This window comes from Sceloporus occidentalis, unplaced genomic scaffold (assembly GCF_023333645.1).
Source record: "Sceloporus occidentalis isolate IW3139 unplaced genomic scaffold, rSceOcc1.0.p SCAF_1, whole genome shotgun sequence".
Taxonomy (NCBI): domain Eukaryota; kingdom Metazoa; phylum Chordata; class Lepidosauria; order Squamata; family Phrynosomatidae; genus Sceloporus; species Sceloporus occidentalis.
Window position 1 is genome coordinate 207,700,956 of NW_028316981.1, and position 16,320 is coordinate 207,717,275.

General features: G+C 40.6%; 1 protein-coding gene across 2 annotated transcripts in view; it reads right to left on the reverse strand.

Moving 5' to 3' along the window:
• PIGG (phosphatidylinositol glycan anchor biosynthesis class G (EMM blood group)) overlaps positions 1–16,320 on the reverse strand; it is a 118,767-nt gene that overhangs the window by 11,139 nt on the left and 91,308 nt on the right. Inside the window, exon 13 of one of the 2 annotated variants that reach the window (XM_089488677.1) lies at positions 8,268–8,348. The exons of the other annotated variant lie outside the window; for it this stretch is intronic. Coding sequence (XP_089344803.1) covers positions 8,294–8,348 — 55 coding nt within the window. The 3' untranslated portion in view covers positions 8,268–8,293. Of the gene's footprint in view, positions 1–8,267; positions 8,349–16,320 lie in introns of those variants that run through there. 2 annotated transcript variants of the gene reach the window in all.

A 16,320-nucleotide genomic window follows, 5' to 3' on the forward strand; every position in this document is an offset into this window, starting at 1 on the left:
GAGAAAGAAGAGATAGGAAAACCATATTCTCAAATAACGCAACCTCAAAACTGAAAGCCCTGCAGTGCACAAGAAGAATGGATTCGCTTATGATTCAGCTGTACAATATTTTGCATACACACCCAAGAGCAAGTGGCAAAGGAAGGAACTTTTTTTCCCCTTTATGGCAAAGCTTTTCCTATAGAATCAATATAATTTGAGACTGAGGAGTCATTTCATTCTAGTCAGATGCTCATTATGAGCTGTTAGGAAGGATCGAATCAGGGGAAATTAATTAGCTCAAATATTACGAGAGGCATGTCCTAACAACGCACGCAGCAGAGTTGGGTCCCTATGTGTATACCAGAGGTCATCTAGTCTAACCCCAAGAGACAGAGACTCGGATGCCAATGAGATGCAATTTTATTAAAGCCACACAACAAAGGGGATCACACACGCACACACACATTCAATGCTAAAGCAAGGGAGGGATGAGTTCGGGAGTAAAGGAGAAAGGATAGAGGCACCGTTGGGATATTTACCTTAGGAGTCTTCTCCAAAGCAACGGATGCGAGGGATGGTGAAACACGGCCACGGGAACGAAAAGGGAAGCGGTGACCGCAGTGGCTAGGAGCAGAGTTCCGACGGGCAAAGCTAACTAGAGGCCTGAACGACAGTGAGCTTGGCTTCGCTCAAGTGATTTCAGCAGAGCACAAGGCTCCAGGAACTCAAGCTTGGAGCAAAATGCTCTACAAGTAAGGTTTCAGGTTTGGAACTCAAAGCTCAACAAGCCCACTGGAGGGTTGGAAATGGGGTCCTTTTATACCCCTAAACATAACCTCAGGCTATGGCAACTTGGCGAACAAAGGCTTGATGACTTTATCTTTGTCTAAGCTGAAACTTACACAATGGATACACAAAGAAGAGGTCTGGCACTTTTCAGGAGGGGACAAATATCTTGATGGCCGAGCCATTAGGTCAATCACTGGCTCTCAAAAGGAGGAAGCTACTTCCATTGTCTTCCTGCTTTGGGCAGCTTGCGAAACTAGTATGGCAACTCCCAAACTGCTTGCTGAAAGGTTCAGAATCTACCTTTTTTCCTGTGACCAAGCCTAGCAAGGCTGCTGGCTATGTGGTCAGCTCACTCTTAGAGTAATGGCGGCTAGTGATTGGGTCAGTCAGGGGTCATAGATTCAGATCGCATGGCACCCAAAATTTATATAAAAGCATACTTGGTAACAGAGCCTCCAAGGGTGTGCCAACAGAGCCTTTTTTAAAGAAAAGAAATGGGCTACGCAAAGGACATTAAGGCCAACAGGTAAAGATTAATAAGGGAACAGAAATGGCATTCACTATCTCAGAACACTCAGGACAAGGAACAGGGGGAAGAATCTGTTGAAACTGATTGTTTCCTATTGTACCTTAAATTGTACCTTAGGTATATTGAGCACAGAAACCTGTCACAGGAGCTGCTGCCGAAATGTAGCATTAATAATATATTGGCGCACAGACACCTGTTCCAGGAACGGCTGTTGAAATGTAGCATTAATTGCTTAGAGACTGCTAAACTCATGGCACAGAAATGGTCATACTCCAGTTGTTAAAAATTGAATTTCTAAACTGGCCTGGATTCAGTGGGCTTCCATAGTCTTGATAACAAGGACAATCTCTTTATTGGCATGTCGTTTGGGATCAAAGCTTGAAAGAGTTGCCTTTTGGACCACAACTCACAGAACTCCCCAACCAGCATGGCTAATGGTTGATTCAATGAGTTATTGCCCAAAAGCATGAGAATCTGAATTTCTGTTGAAGACAAGTTTTTGCAACCTGCGTACATTTTTTGGAGTGTGACTCCTAAAATCCTGCAGCCAATCATGATAGCTGTAGAATTTTAAGAGTATAATCCAAAAAGCAACCTTTCCCGTCTCTGTCCCTTGTGTTCATGGATGCAGTTCCTATCACACAGAACTACCATAGTAACAAGTCATGTGTGCTGTATCTGAACAATATCTGTTAGAACACCAATCATCTGCCTGTGATTTAAGAACCTATTGAGCCATGAGGAGAGGCGGATAAGAATTATTATTATTATTATTATTATTATTATTATTATTATTATTGATTTGCCAGATGCCACACAGTCCTTTATGCATAGCTCCAACAAGTCAGCTGGTTGAAAGAGGGTATAGTTTAAGAAGGAAGGTCTGAACAGATCTTGCTAAGAAAACCACAATAGGTTCACTTTAGGATCTTCCTAAGTCAAAAATGACCTGAAGGCACATAACAACAAAGTCCAAGCCAGAATGCTAATCTCCATGATTGGAATTCTCTAGATAAATTTCTAGTGACCTTGGAAAGTCAATCTCATGCCACCTCCTACTATGAAGATGCAGCAGCTGCTCTAGTTTCTCTGTCTGAATAAAGCATTGGGGCCAGCAAGATGGGATAAAAGATCCCACGCACACTGATAAACATGAAGCAACATTTGGTTCTGAACTCTTGGTGGACAGGCAGCTTCTATATACCAGCTGGAGTGAGTAGAAGAAAAAAATGCACCACTCTGGAAAAACAATAAAGCATCTCATTTACATTATGCAATTCACTCCTGATGTGTTGACTGAGGTGACAGAACAGTTACTGCCCCAAGGCTGATTATTAATTAAGATATTTCTGATCCATCTTACATCATGCAATCTTCGGATAGGATGCAGTGAAAGGGATTTTTAAAGAGATTGTTTGAACTTGATACACTACAAGTCTAGGAGGGCAAGAGCAATTGTTTTTTCCCCAGCTGCAGTGCTGTAATTGGATGGTGCCAGGTTCTTCAACCTTCCCCATGAACCTCTGATTTGCCAAGTGGTGCCCTCCTCGTACCATCGGCTGGCGGTACATACAGACCAGAAGTGGAAGCCTAGCAAGTGAATGCCAGTGGAGATTTAAGTTCCACTGGTGATCATACAGGGTCCCAGCCAATGTGTCATTTGTTTCAGACTCATTGAAGTGCAAACATTTCCCCCCTCTAAACTAAGCAGCTCAAGTGGGCCTGAGGACCATTTTGCTCCCCAAGGACAGCTAGCTTGTTTTCTGCTGCTCCAGAAACTAGGACCCGGAGCAATGGATGCAAGCTCCAGGAAAAGAGATTCCAGCTCAACATTAAGAGGAACTTCCTGACAGTAAGGACTGTTCGGCAGTGGAACAAACTCCCTCGGAGTGTAGTGGAGTCTCCCTCCTTGGAGGTCTTCAAACAGAGGCTGGATGGCCATCTGTCGGGGATGCTTTGGTTGAGAGTTCCTGCATGGCAAGGGGTTGGACTGGATGGCCCTTGGGGTCTCTTCCAACTCTATGATTCTCTCACAAACCACCTCCTCCAAAAATGCACACTATTTAATATGCCAACCATTTTTCTTGGCAAGCCTAACCAGGTCCTCCTGTTCAAAGTATTGTATTTTATCATCTAAGGTCATTCCATTATATTTAGGGTATCTCTTCACAAACAGGAGAAAAGGAACAATTCATGCACTAATCTGTTTTCTATCTGTATTAAATTTCCTAACCCCTGCAGTTCTCCACCTCTTTTTTGGTACAGGAGTTCAATGTGGGATTCTGAAAGAAGAACAGGATATATTTCCCAGATCAAGTTGAGTAAAAACAGTGGAATAATTGCATTTTTATAATGGGGAAAATATGGAATCAATGCTATAAACTCTGGCTATAACAATAGAAAAAGAGAAACAGAAGAATGGGTTCATGAAGGCTTTTCCTGAAACATGTCAGCTGGAAAAACGAGTCTTTTATTTATTTTTACTAAAGCATTAACAGCATTTTGTTCCACAAAAATACCAGAGTACATCTCCCATTTTCCTTAGGGTCATCATAAGTTGGAAATGCTTTAAACCCACACAATAGACATTATACTACTTTTGCTCTAGAACTAAGATATGTATTTATTATTATTATTATTATTATTATTATTATTATTACATTTCAGTTTATAAGAAACTTTTCTCACTTTTGACGGGGTGAATTTTCTGGCTAAGGAACTGATGGGACTGACTGGTAACTCTCCAAGTTAAAGAATAAAGTGATCAACTTGTGAAGGTTTGAAAAGCACAGGCTTGAATCCTATTGTTAAACTCAACAAAAGTAGACTCATTAAATCAAGGGGCTCTACCTATATGTTTGGCTCACTATTCAGTAAATCTGTTTGCAGTGCGCTGGGCCTCTGCCATGAGGCAGATGCGTTTTGGAGTTCCAGTTGGCATCACGGCAAAATGTTAACAGCTGTCAATTTGTAGAAAGAGTCTATTTGCATTAGAGAGCTTAACTGATATATTTCTGAATTAACTTGGCAGTTTGGGGCTGGGAAAAAGGTATGAAGGAAGAGAACAGACTTGGGAAGTGTATGTTCCTCAATTTCTAACCCACTTCCACAGTTCTCGTAGCAATGGCAAAAGGAGATGGGTGGTGCCTGTGAACTTTGATTTTCTTGGTTCACGTCTCCATTGTATAATCCTTGGAAGTCCAGCTTCCATCAGTGTTGTCCCGGAGGGGGTGCACACCAGTCCGAAGGCTCCCTATAGCCAGCTAAGGGGGGATTTCATCACCAGAATTAATTTGGGAGCTCAATTTTGCCATTGGTTATGATGGAGTGTTGGACCCATCAGTGTTGTAACACTTTGAATCTCAGTTTTGGGGGGAAAGCAGGATATAAATAAATATTATAATAATGTAATAATAATGCTTCTTTGCTTAATACCATCTGCTACAGTGCTTACCACTAATAAAGCTTGTCTTCTACACTAACTTGTGATTGTGTTGGGCACAGAACAAACTCTTAGGGAGGGCTGGAACTACAGTCAGTTTTGCAAGGAAAACCATTCTAGCTGGAACAAACCAATACAATTTAGGTTACACATTGCAGTGTGGGAGGAATTTTTGGGAAAGCCCCTGTGGAGTCCTATCAGAGTTTCACAGAGGGCATGTTATTGCTGTTCTAGTTGTTATCATTTGAACAGATTCCCTAAAAACACATAAGGATGAATCCGATGATGATAAGGATTTAAAAGATTTGCAGCCAGTCTTCCTCATTGCACTCCTTTCTTCACCTTTTAGTCTACCTCACAAAAGAAAATATTTTGAATTTACACATGATTCCTCCTCCTCCTTTCCACTAAGCACCCTGGTCCTCCTTGCAAAAAAATAAGACCAAAGTGAAGAGCGGTGTTGTAGTGAAAATAACGAAGTGTAACATTACAAGGATCTCTCAGTAATAGCAAGCGGGGCTTCCTAAGGAGACTTTCTAAAAGTCAGAATGACACTTTCATAAAAAGAGGTGTGAGGAAAGCCATGAATGTTTGATACATGCTGGCTATAAATAAGTTATGCAGGATGTAGCTTGCCAGACACAAAAAGATGAACTGGTAGTTGATGAAAAAAAAAATAGAGAACATAGTTATCATGTGATACTGAAAAGCAGCAATAACATTTAGCGTGGAAAGCAACAGTCCTTAGAAAACAGAGGCTCAGGCTGCTGTCACACGACAGAATTAATGCAGTTTAGACACTGCTTTAACTACCACAGCTCCATCCTATGGAAACCTGGGATTTGTCGCTTTTTGTGGCACCAGAGCTCTCTGACAGAGAAGTCTAAACAGCTCACAAAACTACAGAACCCAGAATTCCATAGCATTGAGCCATGGCAGTTAAAGTGGTGTTAAACTGCACTTATTCTGTTGTGTAGATGCAGGCATAGCCATGTTAGCCTGGAATATCAGCACACAAATAAAACTTATAGCATATTTGAGAGACTATCTGAGTGAAAGAGGTTTTAGCATAAGCTTTCACAGACTTAATGTGCTTTGCCTTCTGTTCACTCTATGCATCTGAGGAAGTAAACTAAGCCTACAGAAGCTTATGCTACATTTTTTTTTTTTTTGCTCAGACTTAAAAACATGCTACAAGATCTTTTTGCATACTTGAGTCCTTAGAAAAAGCAACTAGCTGTATGATAAATGTGGCGGGGGGGGGGGGAATAGAAAATTGTATTAAACCCAAAGAGGCTTTTAGCAAGGTCAGTGGAGGTCTTGCCTTTCTTATATATACTCCCTAAACATACCTCTCAGGTCCACTTATATTTCTGGCCAACTAATGGATTCTGCCCAGTAGGAATACTCCTGAGGCCCCCAAGATCTCCAAAATGTTTTTGATTCATTTTAAAAGTTGCCAGAAAACATAATTTGCTTGTTTTATCCCATCACAACTGCAGTCCATTAAAGCCTCTGAAACACTGGCAAAATTAGCCCAAATAGGATCCCAGAAGTCCTTTCCATTTGGCTGGTAGCACACCAGCGAATTCAGTTGGGAGCTTGTAGGGAAGTAAATTTGCCCAACCGATTTGCCCCATGTAAAGTTAGCCAACCCTGGTATAAAGCAGAGCTTAGAAGTAGTGAGGTACAAATGCCGCCGTTTCTTGTAACTCATTATTTTTGGAGGTCACAAGGGCGGTACACAACCACACTGCTGTAACATGGTTACTTTTTAAAAAATTACTTTTTAGGGGCATTCTTTGACAGATCCTGCCGCCGCCACCGCCGCATTTTTATGTCATCTTCCTATCAACCCCAAGGGCTTTTTTTTCCTTTTAAACAAGTAACAGAAAATTAAAACAACATATTCTGAGCTTTTAAGAAAATAGGAAGCAGTCCAAATCTCATTTGCATTCACATTACCAATAGCCTACAAGGCAGCATACAGTAAGCCTAAGCTCTTTCGCACTACACAATTATAGCACTATGATACCATTTTAACTGCTGCAGCAGCATGCTATGGCATCCTGAAATTTATAGTCTGGTGAGACACTAGAGCTCTCAGAGAAAATTCTTTGTATTCCTCCCTCAACTACAAACCCAAAAATTCCATATGATCTTGTCGTGGCAGTTCAAGTGGTATTGTAGCATTACAAATGTGCATTGTAAAAGAGCCTGTGTCATATATTTCTGGCTAGCCACCTTGAGTCTCTATGTTGGGAGAAAGGTGGGATGTAAGTAAATAACAGCAACAATAATAAATTCCAACATACACCAGGTTGTCAGAACAAGTCTTAGATTTCATTTTTAAAAAAGCAGGAACATAATGACAACTTGAGGAGTGGTTAATTCAAGAAGAAACAGATGTTACACAACACTCAGGTGCCCATGAGACATTACCCCATGGATAGTGTGACTATTGCAAACAACAGGATCTGTAGATTATGTGACCCATATAAGATAGCTTTTGCACCATTTTATTAAGTGCAACACTAGCTTTGTCATATATTGTTGTTGTTAACTGCCCTTGAGTCAGTCCTGATTCCTGGTGACCTTGTGGATGAGACATCTCCAAGCCCACCTATCCTCTACTGCTCTGCTCAGTCTTGCAGATTCATGCCGGTGACCTCCCTAATTGAGTCTAGCTATCTGGCATGTGGTCTTCCTCTTTCTGCTTCCCTCCACCTTTCTTAGCATTATTGTCATTTCTAGTGAATTATGCCTTCTAATGATGTAACCAAAGTATGACAGCCTCAATTTGATCATCATAGAGCCTGAACAGACAGATCAAAATAATGCTGCTTCAGGTCACTTTGGAGATATGCTGTTTAAATGCTGCATACATCCTAAGAGGCTGGAAACCATGCCAAAGCCACACTCCAGTGCTAAGGACTAGAGTGCAGATTTGGCCCAGCTTCTGATCTCTTAAGATGTGTGTGTCGTTTAAACGGCATACCTCCAAAGTGACCCAAGCAGCTTTATTTTGGCCTATCTGTTCAGGCCCTTAGCTTCCAGGGAGAGTTCAGAGTTGATATGTTCAAGGACCTATTTGTTTCCGTTTTTGGCTGCCCACGGTATCCTCAACACTCTTCTCCACCACCATATCTCAAATGAGTTAATTTTATTCTTCTCTCTTTTTTTTCCATATACGCAAATATGCAAATGTCAGGAAGCGGGGAAAAACAATTAGGCTTCTCAAAAAAGTGTATATGGAAACATCTGTGCACATCATTACTGAGTCATTTTTGGAGGGAACAGCATCATTATGCAACAGATTTTGGGCATTAGAGAAAGTAAACTCTTGATTGGAAATTTCTTCAAAGCATTGTTTTCTGTAAGTATGTACAGGTTATTTGCAATGTACAAATATGAAAATTATTTCATAATTTACGCTTGTTATAAGTGCATATTTAGATATTATCCTTTATGCTCTTTGTATAAACCCCTGAAGCAGTCTTTATAATGCCTTGAACTTGTTGGTCCCTTTAACTAAGAAACATCTTTCTTCATCATTGTGAAATGCCTTTCTCTCTTTTCTCAGTGGATTCCTCAACAAGTGTTGATCTGCAAGACAAAATGCTTGAACAGTTCATAATGTGAAGGCTTTGCACGTTACAGCCATAAATGCCAAGACATGCTTCTCCTTATATTCAGTTCTGAAACCCTACAACCTTGTTATTAGATTTTATATAAAAGAGGTCTAATTGTGGGCCAGTAAAACCATCCAGAAGAAATAAGTAACTTGTTGACCTTGGGAACAAGTGGTGTGTTTGCACAGTTGGTACCATTCATTCACTAGGTTAGCACATTAAAAAAAAGTCTAGCTTTGTGAAGGACTATTTAATAAGTGCCTTTCTGTCTGAGCAATGCTTTGTGAAATGGCAAAATCAAGGAGGAAACATGACATACTCTATTATCAGGCAACTAATGCACAGGAACAGGCACTTGGAAGGAGCAACAGGGGGCACACAAACTCAGCTTGCAGGAAGAGCGGAAGTGCCATCACAACAACCGATGCTGGGTAGATTAGAGGTGAAGAATAAAGTAAGACAGTAAGCAGACTTTCACATGAGTGATGACCACTCTCTGTGAAGATGCAACCTACCCCTTGCAACTGTTCTCTATGAAGTCGTACAGAGTGCAACTTGAACTGTAGAAGAGTAGGGTTTTCAGCAGTATATGCATGTGGGTTTCCCTCTGTGTTTTTTCCTTTTATGGAAGTCACACATTCCTAGGGTCAGGACCAGCAACACACCTTGTTTCTAATTCAACATGTATACCCCTCTCTGTACAATTAAATTATGAGAGGGTCGACTTAACAGGGATGACCAGGGGCTTCTATGTCAGGGTGCAGTGAATCTTATTATAGAATTTGAAGGAGCTGTCCAGCATTCTGAATCCTGGCTTCAAAATAGATCTAGTCACTTGGATAGATCCTTTAGGGGCTGAAATACCAACCAGAGCATATTTGCTGCACCCCTGGTATGGAAACTTCTAGCCATCCTGTCCAGCTACCTCCTGTAGTACTACTCTGCCCTCCACACAGACACTTCTATGGTTAAAGCAGATTCCTACAATCAGCCATTTTTAAAGCCAGGGATGCTTATAGAGGCTTTGTAACTGGAGACATGACCTACTGTGGTCCCTTTGCCATGGGTAAGAGAGAAGCAATGCTTTAGGAAGTATGTTGTGGATTTAAACCTCAAGTAGGACAGGTTCTATGTCCTTGTACAAAAGTCTAGATATGGCGCTTTCTTGACTCTGCTTCCTCTCTAGGTTGCAGTGGGCATCTCTTAGTGAAGAGTTGTGCACCAGGATGGAAAAGGGAGACTGAATCGTCAGCCTGTCAAGCATATCTCTCCAGTCATTTTAAAGTACCCTTTTCTCTATGAGTTGAGGGCACACAGCCTTCTTGAGCCATCCATGAGCAATAATTCATTATGCAGTTTGAATCTCTCTTCCTTCCATATTCCTACTAAAGGGTCACACTTTGCATAAGGTAGGTTATGATACCAAATAACAGTCATTCATCTTTGGTAAATCACGGAGAAGTCTTGATCCTGCTTGTCACACACACATCACTATCTCCTGCATCATGGCAATCTGCATCTGTGATTGGCTAATTTTGGTGCCCTTGGTAGCATGGCATTGTCCAACCTCTACTTGTTTGTGCAGCAGGCAAGCCTTTTAGATACAATCAATTTCCTTGTACACCAAGCTTCTATAAGACTGTTTGCACAAAATGGAGAGCAGAAGGCCTTGATTTCCAAAGCAATTTCCTACTTCAATAGCTTTAAAAAAATAGTCAAGGACTGTTCCCTCCTGTGCTTTCATGGTACCAGAAGTCAGTTCAGCCTTCCTATTATTTTACTATTTTACTATTGTGCTTCTCTTCCTTCTGACCCAGTCCTTACCAGAAGGGAAATTGACTCTAGGGCTCTCCCTGAATATACTAATCCATTCTTGTGGGTTTATATGCTTTGTTCCCACCTGAGCTTCATCTGTTGGCATAAATCATCATGACACTAAAGGGATCATTATGCTAACTCAAGGCTTCTTCACCTTTGGGGCCTCATGTAGTGCTTGCTAAACCTACGGCAAACCTAGGCAACCCATTTCCCTCATGCCTTGTTTGTGTTGTGTGGGGATGATGGAACTGGCAACAATATCTAAAGGGGCCACAAATGCTTTCCTTTTCTTCCCTTATTATAAGGGTTATCCCTTATCTAAGGGCCAGAAAGCTTGTCCTTTACAGGGATGGCAGATGTCTCTAATTATGAACAATGTCCCCTAATTGAAAAAGCTTCTGCTTTTATATAGACTGAACGAGATGCCCAAAAAAGTAATCCCATATTTTGGGATTTGGGCTGTTCACAAAGACAGAAATATATGTATAGTGTAGTTTGTGAATATATTATATTAATTTTACTGAGAAACATATGATAAGCTTAGATGAAACCAAACATTTCATTTGGTGTTTAGGTAGAATACTATCTTGTTAATACCCACTACCTGTTTATCAATCCTGTATGTCATGGATTTGGATAGTCCCTTACTGTTATTTTGAAAACCTGGCAAACCTAATCTTAACCCAAAGTTTATGAGACTTGGGACTCTCTCTGCTCCACAACCCAACCACCAGTTGCATGTAAGTAGATATAGAAGAGACATGGATGGGAGGCATCCATGAATGTGAATTAGCACAGATTTATTGAACTTTTAAAATCCTTTAAAAGTGTAACATGTACACTCTTCTGGGATCTGTCTGTAGCTATAACATATTTTAACAGCACAGCATTCAAACACTCATGTTATTTTACAGCTACTCAGTAGCTGCAACTGCTTCAGATACACAACACAATTAAACACTATATTAATGTTAATGAATAGTGACAATAAATACGTTAATACGCTTATATAAGACTTTCACAAGGAAAATGTAGTAGAATATAATTGCATGATGAAAAGATCATTGAAAGAACGTCTTTACTCCTTTAAAAGATCCAGATTAAATGGACTGGTAATGAAATCAGATCTACAGGTATTCCATAAAATCAGTTTGAGTGCTCTCTTTTTCTTTTAGTTTTTTCATTCTTTCTTTCTGCTTTTCAACTGCATTTATTCGAAAGGTTAATCAAACGTACAAATTATCAACATTTAAATTCATCAGCAATCAACAATCATTATTTCATTGATTTCAGTGGAACCTAAGTTCAATTAAACTAGTCAGTTATCTGGCATAATGTCTGGAAATAAATGTTTCCAGTAAAACATACTGAGCTAAATTCAGTTATAGGCACCAACTAGAGTAGATCCATTTAGTGAAGGAAAACTTGATAAACCCACACATATGTTGAAGTTTCCAAAATAAGGAGTAAGCCCATCATAATAAAACCTGTTGTTTAGCCTACCATTATATAACCATTCCCTTTGAATAAGGTAGAATTTAAATAAAATGACCGCCCCAAATTTTGGTATCGAACGAAATAACACCAGTATGGTGACCAAATATGACAAGTTCACACATCGCATCTATGTCTTCCTCAAATCCACAGGCTCTCGTCTTTCTTTCTAAAAGACCGTTGCAAAAATAAATAATAGTTTTTTTAAACAAGCCCCTTATAAATGCCCACTTAACCAGGATTTTTAAATACGTAGTTATCTTTTTAATAAATTACCAAGTCTCCTTATCTTGAAAAGAGCAATAACTCTTATGATGGACGCAGCATTGCCTTTTGGGAAATTAATTTAGAATAGCATATTTAATAGCATGCTATGGTTATTAGCCATTTTTTGTAGGATTATTTAGTTGAACCTGTAATGGAAGAATAATATTTCCCCCCCTTTTTAAATTCTTCTTTTCATTATAGTCAGGACTATAGGGCTAGAGCCCTACTGTGTATTCATTCTCTCTCTCTCTCTCTCTCTCTCTCTCTCTCTCTCTCTCTTCTCCTCTTTCTTCCAATATTTCTTTTTTTCCTCTTTCCCCTCTTTATTTTTCTTTATCTTTGATTATATTGTATTATTTTCATTGTAATTTAGATTGTTTGTGATAAAAATTAATCCCAAATAAATTGCTTCCTTAACTGACTTATCAATCACTTTCTAACAAAAAATAAGATGGCTTACAGGAGCCAGTGTGCAACTCTTGTCTTGTGGCTATTAAACTTTTTCCATCATGACTCTTACCATTGGTTAAACAAAAGTAGAGAGATAGCATCCCCTTTTTTTATTTGGTGCCACAAATAGCATTTCTGTTACACCTTCCGCTTTTTCTTTTTAGAGTAGTTAATTATGTCCGGGAAGGTAATGAAAATCTTTTGTATGCTGGTAAGTTACAGACTCAAATAAGTCAAGGCTTATGTGAATGGAGAAGTATTGGATTGCTTCTCTTAATTGGCTGTTTATGTAACATATGTTTATGGAGAATCAATACCTTAAAAATACATTAAAAAAAATGGGTAATGCTTGCTGAAGACATTAGCAGAATGTACCAAGTCAATGGAGAGAAAATAGCAAATCCTTTTTCCCCTCTTTTTATGGCCAGATCCAGATGTCATCCTGGGTACTTGGTACTGCACCTCTATTTGTAACATGATAACTCCTTTTTAACACTGAAAAACCAGGTTAAAATTTGATACACACTTTCAGGTCACAGTTTTACATTTCCAAGATTAACTCCAATCCAACTCCCGTGTTTGTTTGTTTTATTATATCTTCATTAAAATCATCCGCATAAAGAGCAAAAATTTCCAAAGCAATGAGGACAATAATAAAAAATTCCCATGTTTCACAGATGCCAGAAGCAACATAAAAACTTACTGCCGTGTACATGGGAGTAAAATATAGTGTAATTCTGTGGTGGCACAATGTTTGGCATAGATCTGGCACACTAATTGATTTATTTTCCTCGTACCATGTGTTTTCTTCCAGCGAACACTCCCCAGAATAAATGCTTTTAGCAATCACTCACAACATTAACCAGAACAGGTACTCAGTTCTCAGAATTAATCAGCTATGTTTTCCTTGCAGAACACAGAACTAGGCAGCCAACTCTGCTGCCCTAGAACCTCTGCTTTTCTTGCTTTCTTTTTAAAAAGACAGCCTGTTTCTAGCCCTTGTGACTGTGATTATATTCTTGAATGCCTGCAGGAAATGAGTCTACAGAACTTCCAGGAGGCAGAATGTTGGGTGAATATGAATACCAAAGGTCGGGGATGAGGCTTCTTTGTCCTGTAAAATTTCCTGCCCTCCCTGTTAATGAGTAGAAGAAAAATAAATTATGCAAACTAAAAGAACTGCAGGTTTTTATACAAATCACCAGGTCTTCATTTTCATACTGCAGGAATTGGTTGTCTTAGCAATAGGATTTTAATTTTTAATCTACAGTTAGATAATAGGACAAGCCCAACTATCACAATCGTTACCAAGGATGGTTAAATTGGGAGATATGGAAAAAGGGGTATTGACACTATCAGTCCTGGGAACTCTGATATGAGATCCCATCAAAGGTTTGTCAGACCTCTTTGCTGGCCCGCTAAAGTTTGTCACACTTTGCAGTTGCTGTTGTAATTATATCTTATTTTTCCTTGCATTTTATTGAGAAAATGTTGGTTTTTAAAATTGTTTTTATTGCTTTCCACTTCTATGCCTCCTTGGGAGAAAGGCCAAAGGCCCAGTACAGACTGAGACTATGCGCCGGCCTGGGGCCAATTTTAGGGCTTGGGAGAGTGGAACATCCGCACACTCCCAAGCCCTACCATGCTGTGCATGCACCATCATGGATCGCCCCTGTCCACACAGGGGCCATCATGATGACGTACGCATGCACAGCATTCAAACAGTACTGTGCACACGTACATCATCAGTGCGTGCAAGAGCTTCAATGGTGCCCCACGCATGCCCTAAAAAGAACCCGCCAGGAGTGGGTTCTTTTTAGGGTGCCCAGAGGCCACACCATTTGGTTGCTGCAGCCTCCGTCGGGGGCAGAAAGGTGCATCATCTCGCTGCCTCTTTCTCCGTGTCTGTCGAGCCCCTTTGTCCCTAACAATAGACTGGTTGTTTGTTATTAACTGTCCCCTGAATCAACCCCAACACAAGGCAATCCTGCAGATGAGGCATCTCCAAGCCACCCTGTCCTCCAGCTCTGCTTATGTCCTATAGATTCAGGCCCTTTGTTGTTGAAAGATAGACTACAAAAAACAAATAATGATCCAAAGGAAGCTCTTCTGCTCTCCAGAACTCTTCACTGAGCTAGACCTCTGGCAAATCCAAATTGTGCACCATACTGTAACATTGTAGTTTGTCCCAATAAAGGTTTTGCCAGACTGTGGATTCTGTAATTATTTTCTTCTAGACCAAAATACTGGATGTGGTGTCCTGAACTATGAAAGCTCCCAGAGCTTCCTGTGGGTTGCTTCACATGCAGCTATGTAACAGTGCAAAGGGCAACATTTCCCCATGGTGCTATCACATATCATTTTAAGAACATCTGGCAGGCCATGAAATAAAGAGCACATTGTTGTCCATACCCATGAAGTATCCAATACAGTATTGTTGTTCTTAACTGCCTTCATGTCAATCTCGACCCATGGAAATCCTATGGATGAGACATCTCCAGACCCCTCTGTCCTCTACTGCTCTATTCATCTCCTGCAAACTCATATCCGTGGTCTCTTTAATAAAGTCCGTCCATCTAGTATGTGGCCTTCCTCTCTTTCTACTTCCCTCCACCTTTCCTAATATTATTGTCTTTTCCAATGATTCATGCATTCACATGGTGTGTCTGAAGTATGACAGTCTAATGGCTCAGTTGCCCAGCTCTGGCTGCTAGACTTGCAAGTTGCAACTCCTGCCTGGAAGTGGCAGGATGCGAGGAGAAACAACTCTAAGGTATTCATTCTGTTTTGTAGATAGGCTGGTTGAGCTGGACAGCAAACCAGTACAGTATGCTGAATCAGAAAAGCCTGACAGAGCAGTCTTCTACACCACCATGGGTACATGCAGAACAAATTATGCAGAATGTACTGCAGAAAAGAAAGTGGTAGTGGTGGTGGGCCAGCCCCATCATTAGGCAATGTGAGGCAGCTGCCTCAGGCATCAGATTCTGGGAAGCAGTAGCATTAGAGGAGAGAGCTGTATGCACAGCACAGCCTGCCCTCCGAACCTCCATAATCTCCCCTGTCCCATCACCTGCCAATCCAGTCAACTTTGTGCACAGAATGAGAGGTCGAGGGTATTATTTTGTTCTTTGACTGAAGCAGCAAAATGTCTTGAGTCAGTCCTGGACACAAGAGAACTGTTTTAGTCTCCCCAGACTGGCTAGTTACAGAATCTTTTCAAGACGGTGAAAGGTATTCTTTGGGCCAGACATTTAAGCCTCACCCTCTGGTTTGCTATCCACCTCAACCAGCCTACCTAGAAAACAGAACAAACGCCTTAGAGTTCTCTCTCCTCGCATCCTGCCACTGCCAGGCAGGTGTTGCAAGGCTAGCAGCCAGAGCTGGGCAACTGAGCCATTGCTTCGGAGAAAGCAGCAAGAGAAAGCTACAACCCAGCAAGGGCTCCCTAATGAGGAGTGACTAAGCGCTGACTCAGAGGAAGCAATTGGCAGTCTGATCAGAAACGCCAGGACTGCAGTGGGAACGGAGCTCCCTTTCAATCAGTACCTCTTGCGCCAATCTCACTCCAGCCCTGCTTCATTCAATGCCTTATTCATGTGCTCCCCTCTTTATTCTCACCCTGTGCCAATGTTACATACCTTCCCTCTTCATATTCATAGCAGTTTGTTGATTCACTGCATACTAAATTGCCTTTTCATTGGCCAACTATCTGCATGACTTTCCCATTTTTAGTCAATCCTCCATTTGATTCCCCCCCCCCATCTTCATAGATTTGAGACGTATCACTTCATATACTAAATGTACATTAGAATCTGAATACACCCAGCCTGAGAGTGTATTCAGTGCAAGTTTGCTAACTACTTTATAACAGCTTGGTTATTAATAAAAGGATCATCTCATCAATGCTATTATTT